The sequence below is a fragment of the Galeopterus variegatus genome, unplaced genomic scaffold (genome assembly GCF_000696425.1).
Source record: "Galeopterus variegatus unplaced genomic scaffold, G_variegatus-3.0.2 Scaffold294, whole genome shotgun sequence".
NCBI lineage: Eukaryota > Metazoa > Chordata > Mammalia > Dermoptera > Cynocephalidae > Galeopterus > Galeopterus variegatus.
This window is the reverse complement of record NW_007726405.1, coordinates 92,331-99,657: the sequence shown is the minus strand read 5'-3', so window position 1 is coordinate 99,657 and position 7,327 is coordinate 92,331. Positions and strand designations below refer to the sequence as shown.

Genomic DNA, 7,327 nt, shown 5'->3' with positions numbered 1-7,327 from the left:
TTAATTTTAAAAAAAAAAAAAAAAAAAAAAAAAATTTCATCTTTCTGCCAGGGCAGAAGATCATACATATGAATAGAATGCCACTTTATTTTGGTGTTGGAAAAAGGCAATCTACCTAGTATTTATTGAGAATGTTTTCTTTTTCTTTCTTTTTTTGGTGGCTGGCCAGTATGGGGATCCAAATTCGTGACCTGGGTGTTATCAGCACCACACTCTAAGTGAGCTAACAGGCCAGACCTGAGAATGTTTTTATCCATAATTTTCTTACTATAAGCTCATGAAAACCTAAAGACCTAGCATTACATTTTAAACAAAAAAGTGACCCCTGTATTTAAATATCATAACAAAATGACAGCCCTTCACAGGCAGCCTTCTACCTACCTCATAATGAAGCTGCAGGCCTCTTCAGGTTTGGTGAAAGCTCTCCATTGTGCAGTTGGGATTCCATGTCGGTCCATAAACTCTTTGGCAAACTTTTTGCTGGACTCTAACTGAGCTGCTTCTGCTGTGGGGCCAAAGCATTGCACTCCTGCAGAGGTCAGATTCCCAACAATTCCTGTTGATGTAAACAGTAGACTTGGCTGAACCAAGGTCTCTCTATGGGCTTTTCAGACTAAAGATAAATTATGATTAGACTATATCCACATTTAGACAAGGCAGATGACTGGTGGAAGTGGGTAACTAGTTTACATGTTATCTACTGGATATAAACAAAATGCTACATGTGATTCAAATCCAGCAGAAGTTATTTGTTATATTCCAATATATGGGTTATTAAACAGACATCAGAATAGAGCAGAATAAAGACACATAAAATGTTTCCTCTGGCTGCAAATTTCATATCAAAACTCATCACTTTACTGATGTTGAGGAGAATATCTAGAAGCCATAAATTTCAAGAGGGTGAAATCTCTTTTTCCAATATAAGTCCTCATCTATAAAATGAATTGGATTAGATGATCCCTAAGCTCCTGTTGGCACTGAAAATACTGTAAAAATAAAAAGAAATGAACTTTACCGGCAGCCAGAGGTGCCTCTGGTCCAATGACTACAAATTCAATTTTCTCATCTTTGCAGAATTGAGCAAGGGCAGTGTGATCAGTGATTGAGATTGCTGTGAACAGAAAAAACCAACCAATCGCATTTACAAAAACATTGTTTACATTAACTAAGTGCCTCGCTAAAAAGTAAGTACTTGTACTTTAGTATGTCTGTTAACTGTTGGTTTTTTTTTTTATTGGTACAGATGATAGTTTCACTATGAGAAATTCAGAGTAAAGGGCATTAGGCTAATCAATAAAGCCCAATTCTCTGCTATTACTGAAGCAAGTTAGATGAAAATACCAGTAAACTTCCCAAAGAGCCATAAAGTACCTTTTTGATTACGGTGTCTATGTCACCAGTGTTGACTTTATAGTAAACAAAAAACATACCACAGAATGTATTTAGAAACTCCTCTTTTAAGATTTCCTGAAAACCCACTACGTGTTTGGTATTGTACTAGGTACCAGAGTTAAGATGCTAACACAAACAGGGGCTCTACACTTAACACATATACAAACAAAATAATAGCAAATATGAACAAATTAAACAAATTTGATATGAGGTGGATTGGGAGGCTATTTCTGGTAGAGTCAGGAAGGGTCTCTTTGAGACAAAGCTGTTTAGGTTAACTGGATGATAATTTTAACTAAAACATGGGACTCTTCTCCAACCTATAAGGCAGGTAAATTTTCTTTCTTGATGGAGTTAAGTAACTAGCAGTAGGATCAACCACATACTAAACCTGGGTTGGTTCTATAGGCGCTCTCCTGCTTCAATGTATTTACACCGCCATTCTTAAGTCAGCTGAAGTCTCAAATCACTTGGCAAAACATGATGTTTGTGGCATACAGGGTCCAAGTCCAGAAAAGGCAGTGTTCTCTACAGAAACTGCCTGAGTGTGGTAAGGGTGGCATACCATACACCTTGGGTTAGTAGCTCCAGATACCACTGAGCTGAGCAGGGCCAATTAAATCAATACAGCAGAGGGCAACGAGAGGAAGAGGACACACCTAACTTCAAATGGTAGAAGTTTCATGACAATCTTGGGAAATTTTCATAGGCTTGCCTGTGTGATCTCAATTACATGTAGATAAAATGTGCCAGTTCTTCAATAAAGATATAATATCTCACTCACCCCTAGAGCTAAGATCCCAGAAAAGGAGATATTTTGTTATTTGCCTTTTTCTTACTGTTTTTGTCTTACGTACATGCAACTATCCTCTCCTAGTTTATGGCTTGTTGGGTCTATGCTCTTCTCTCCATAAATATTAAGTGCCACATAGGGTATTAAGCACTGTGCAAACAATGCAAAACAAGACAGACAAGTCCTTGTCCTTATGGAGCTTACATTCTAGAGCTTATATTCTAGGGAGTAAAAGGAGATAGAAGACAGATAATAGAAAAGTAAAAATAAATACAGTCAATGGTTCATGATAGAAAACAAATGAAATAAAATGAGGTGGACACTTGCTTTGGTTGGAAACTTTAGGAAAGACCTCTTTGAGGAGGTAACCTTTAAGTGGAGCCCTGAATGATGAGGAGCCAATCATGCTAGGGGTGGGAACAAATACAAAGTCCAGGGCAGCTAACTATGTTTGGGAAATTGGCAGGGCAGCATGGATAGAGAAGAGTAAAAAGAGAACAAAGGATATAAAAGATCAGGCTGGAAAGGAAAGCAGAAGCCAGATTGCACAAAGGGCTTTGTAAGGAACAGTAAGAAGTTTGCGTTTTATTCTAAGTGCCATTTAATGTAGCATATAAACTAATCATTTTTTCATTTTTACCAGTCAAAGAGATAAGGGTTGAGAATTATTGTGGAGTTAGAACTGCTAGGAATTACATTTGATAGCACTGCTCAACTTTTCACTTCAAAAAATACACACTAAAATGCCTTCAAACTATATTAGGAACTTGCTACTCTTTCAACTGATTTGTTTCATAATCTTTAAAATAATTTAAGATAAGGAAATGCCACATTCTGAACAAGAGGATACCTTAAGCTCACAACATATGGCAAGTATTCAAATGACCACATACATGAGGGTACTTCAAAAAGTTCACGGAAAGATTTGTTTTTATTACCTTTTAATTCTATTTTTCTATGAAATTCTAAAAATACCCTCGTATTTTAAGGGTAAAGAAAGCATTCAAACCTGAATAGCCGTCCATCTTTATTATTATAAAGAACATATATGGTTGGCAATTTGTTAACAAAAACATGATTACCAGTATTTGAAATCTTTTCAGAGCAGGCAGTGCCTGCATTTCCTGGGGCCACCAATACTTGTTTGACATGATGAGACTGTGCAAGTTTCCAGGCCAGTGTATGTTCCCTTCCTCCACTGCCAATTACAAGTACTCGGGCTGCCATTGCTCTGTCTGCAAAGCAGGAATTCCAAAGAACAATGAAACCTGCAGAAAGAAAATCATAGTTGATATTTTAGAATGTACACTTTAGAAGTAATGTTTTCTGAATGTGACTTTAAGTAATCACTTGTACTCATACAAACAATATTTTCATTCAGTGATTCATGGGCTGGCTGGTTAGCTCAGTTGGTTAGAGCCTGGTGTTATAACAAGGTCGAAAGTTTGGATCCCTGTACTGACCAGCTGGCCCCCCCAAAATATTAAAATTTAAAAAAAAAACAAATAAAATTGGGATTTATAACTTGAGAAATGACTGTAATCATAAGGTAAGCTAGTTTAAGGATGGAATGGTGATTTAGAGACTTATCTGATAAGTAATCTACAAATAATCTTCCTTCTCTGGGCTTCACTTTTAGAAGATTTGAAAATCATCAAGCCTTAGTTAAGAAAAATGAATCTTGATTTTTAAAATTTAGACCCAAAATTTAAAATGTTTTCAAACCTTGAGATTTAATAGATAACAAACTTTAAAGTTGTCATAATAAATAAATAAATATTGAAGAGGTGGGTCAGCAAACTATCTGTAATACTTTCAGCTTTTGAGAGTCATACAATCTCTGTCAATAACTACTCAATTCTGCCACTGTAGTATGAAAGCAGCCATTGCTAACACATAAATGGACAAATGTGCCAATGTTCAAAAAAACTTATTTTACATAAACAGACAGTGAGCCAGAGGCCATTGCCTATCAGTGCTGTAAGCAATAGGAAGCCAGCAAAGGTTTGTAACAAATAAGCATGACTGTGTCCCAATAAAAATTTATGTATGGATACTGCAATTTGAAATTGCATATAATTTTCACGTCATAAAAACATTTTTTTCCTTTTTCTCCCTAACCATTTTTATTTAGTGGGCTGTACAATAATAGGTGGCAGATGGATTTGGCATGTGGGACACTGCTTGATGCCTGATTTAAGAAGATATGCAATATATTAGAAAATTGGTAGAGAAGGCAAAAATCAAATTCAAACGTATTTCACTTAAGTTTTGGCACCTGAGTCTGAGCAGGATGGATGCAACAGACCTTGCTCCATACTAGCTGGGAGACCTTGAGGGACTTAACTAACCTTCTTGGGTTTTAGTCTTTCAGAGGGGTAACTTATAAAGAGAATAAGCGAGCCAGGTAAAGCCATATCAAAGGATTTGGGGAATAAAACAAAATAGAAACCAATTACAAAAGTGGCCAAATAATCTGCTAGAGACAACGGGTGCATAACGAGAATATATGATAAAATAAAGGCCTTGATATCTTGGCAAGCAGGGAAAGTGATCAAATGTAAACTTCAGTTAATAGAAGCGTAAAGCACATGGCCAACTCCCGTCCACCGCATCCAAAAATAAGAACAATTTCTACATCCAACCCAGTTCCTACAGTTTCATTCAGTTCCTGATATTAAATTCCCACACCAAAGTATAAATGTACCCCATTTAAAAGTGGAGGAGGCTTACACACCGACACCAGACGGCCACGCCACTTGCTCTTGCCCACTCTCCGGAAGTCGGCCCAGAGGGATCCGGCGCCCGCCCCGAGCGCCCCGCCCCGGGCTTCCCCTCCCCATTGGTTTGTGTCGCCTTTGATTCCCCCCCCTCCGCGTCGGCGTAATCAAGTGTGTTTGCCTCCCGCCCTGGGTGCGGCCTGAGCCTGCTCGCGAGCAACGCTACCGAAGTCCTGGCACGTTTATAATGTAACACTGTAGTATAGGGTGCCCGTGCCATCTCACGTCTCCATTCCTCCCCGAGAGCTTCCTGAACTCTGAGGAGTGGGAGCGCTAAAATGCTAAACCCACATTTAGCTGTGTGTGACCAGCCACTGCGGAAAAGTCTCGTGACACGTTTGGCTCCTGACTAGAACGCACCAGGCTTTGAACGCAGGTCGCTCAGGACCTCTCGGCCTATTGCTAAAAAAATCGGGGCCGATTATAGGATGCAATGGGAGAGAGACAGAAGAGCGTGTTCTTCGTGTTCACACCACAAAGCGGGCGGAGACTGATTAGTTCTTCCCCGAATGCATTTCCCTAAGGAAACTGAACTTAGCACCGCCTGCGAAAGCTTGGAGGCCCTGTGCAAAACATCGTGTTGCTCTTCTTGCTCCCTTTCCTCACGGCCTTTACTCTGAAGCGGTTAGCTGCCACACCAATCCTCTTAAACCCCCAAACATTTGAGAGTGACAACTTAAGCTGACAACAGTGGCCTCAGGAGGGACTTCTCCTATAATGGCGCCTGCGTCAGACACTAACATGGCGGACACAGTCGTGCGCGGCGCAAACGTCAGCACCTCTACCACAGCGGCTCAGAAACAGCAGAGGAGAGCGAGACCGTGCCCACTGATTGGCTCGTCACTGGAGCGTGCCGGTCGGGACGCTCCCATAGGAGCCAATCAGAAAAGCGAGAGACCGAATTGGCCGCTGCGCCTCCTCCCGAGGCATGCTGGGAGCCTGGAGGACTAGCGAGGAGGAGTTGAGAGAACGGAGCGGACGCCATGGCGACCAACATCGAGCAGATTTTTAGGTCTTTCGTGGTCAGTAAATTCCGGGAAATTCAACAGGAGCTTTCCAGGTAAACGCCTCCCAGACACTTCCGCTCCTAATGGACCGCTAGGGCCTCACCTAGCCTTCCATGGCGCTTTTCTTCAGAGATGCCGTCGTTCTCCGGCTCAGGCCCCGCTACGGCCCCGCCTGGGCCTGGGATCCATTTTCCGGGCCCCCCCCCCAACTCACTCATCCGCTCCCTCCCTTCCCTCCGAGGAACTTCGCCTCTTCCGAGGTAACCCCAGACTCTCTCCTTTACAACGGAGTTAAGATGCTCATCTTTCTCTCCAGTTTGGTCACCCCTTATCCTTTAGCCACTTGAAGGCCTGGTTGTCCACCAGGGCCGGGCCTAGTTCCCTCCTCAGCTCCTCCTCCGCCACCGCCGCCGCGTTTCCCCTCCCCCTCTCCGCCTCCGCGGATTTCGCCGGCCGGTGCCTATGACCGGAAAGGGTCTCTAACGGCTATTTCTTGGGTAATTTTAAATCCGTTTTATTATTGCTAGCTTTAGGCCGTTTGGGGGTCAGGATCCACTAATTAGATTATTCGGGCCTTAGTGTCCTATGGTTTCCATCAGACAGTATTCGAATAGGGATTTAGATGGAAACAGCTCAAATGAATTAGCTGCTTTGATAAAATATTTGAGATGTGAATGGAGGGAGACTTCGAAATGCTAGTGATTACTTAATTTTAGTTAGTGAATAGTGGACTTTGTGTGTAGATCTATTTTTCTTGCTGTCCCTGCCCCAGTTGATGTATTTGACCAACGTTGTTTTTGCTGTTGTTATTGGACTTAACATAGTTTATCCTTGGTTCCACGAAATTTGAAGGGGAAGAGATTTCTAAAGAAATAGTTGTTAGAAAGGAAAATAGTGTAGGTCAGGTTGATGAGTGGTTCTTTTAGTATTTTTGCTTTGGACAAAGTACTCATTTCTTTAAAGTACAGAGGTAGGAAAGAGATCTGGATACGTAAATATTTCTTCCAATATTTTTGCTAATTGTATTTTGAAAGTTAATGGCAAAAGCGGTAAGAATTTGAAAATCAGCCGATAACGTAATTGTAAATTAAGTGCCCATATTAACATAGGATTCCTGGAGCAATGATGTATAGCTAAAATTGTTAGTTTTGCAGGATATGTTGTTTTTTATGTGGGAAATGTATTCGGTCACTAGATTGCTTTTTAAATTTTTGTGATATAGCTGGTGTTTTTAGGATGAAAAGAGACCTGAGCTAAAGGAATATTATTTTCTTGAAAACTCTTTAATAGTTGCATACAATAAGTAGTTGTTTGCTGGTTTCATAAGTCTTGTGTTTGTAGGGTTTAAAAAT

The 7,327-nt window shown here is 40.8% G+C and overlaps 2 protein-coding genes across 4 annotated transcripts in view; one reads left to right on the top strand and one right to left on the bottom strand.

The window, feature by feature from the left end:
* GART (phosphoribosylglycinamide formyltransferase, phosphoribosylglycinamide synthetase, phosphoribosylaminoimidazole synthetase) overlaps positions 1-4,959 on the bottom strand; it is a 24,589-nt gene extending 19,630 nt beyond the window's left edge. The window contains exons 1-4 of the mRNA XM_008567127.1: positions 4,926-4,959; positions 3,271-3,456; positions 1,019-1,114; positions 382-556 (exon numbers count right to left, since the gene is read on the bottom strand). Of these exons, the coding sequence (XP_008565349.1) occupies positions 382-556; positions 1,019-1,114; positions 3,271-3,415 (416 nt within the window). The 5' untranslated portion in view covers positions 3,416-3,456; positions 4,926-4,959. The remainder of the gene's footprint in view (positions 1-381; positions 557-1,018; positions 1,115-3,270; positions 3,457-4,925) is intronic.
* A 513-nt stretch (positions 4,960-5,472) lies between these two features.
* Positions 5,473-7,327, top strand: part of SON (SON DNA binding protein) — a 33,263-nt gene continuing 31,408 nt past the window's right edge. For all 3 annotated transcript variants that reach the window (XM_008567115.1, XM_008567113.1, XM_008567114.1), the window contains exon 1: positions 5,473-6,028. In XM_008567115.1, the coding sequence (XP_008565337.1) occupies positions 5,952-6,028 (77 nt within the window). In that variant the 5' untranslated portion in view covers positions 5,473-5,951. The remainder of the gene's footprint in view (positions 6,029-7,327) is intronic.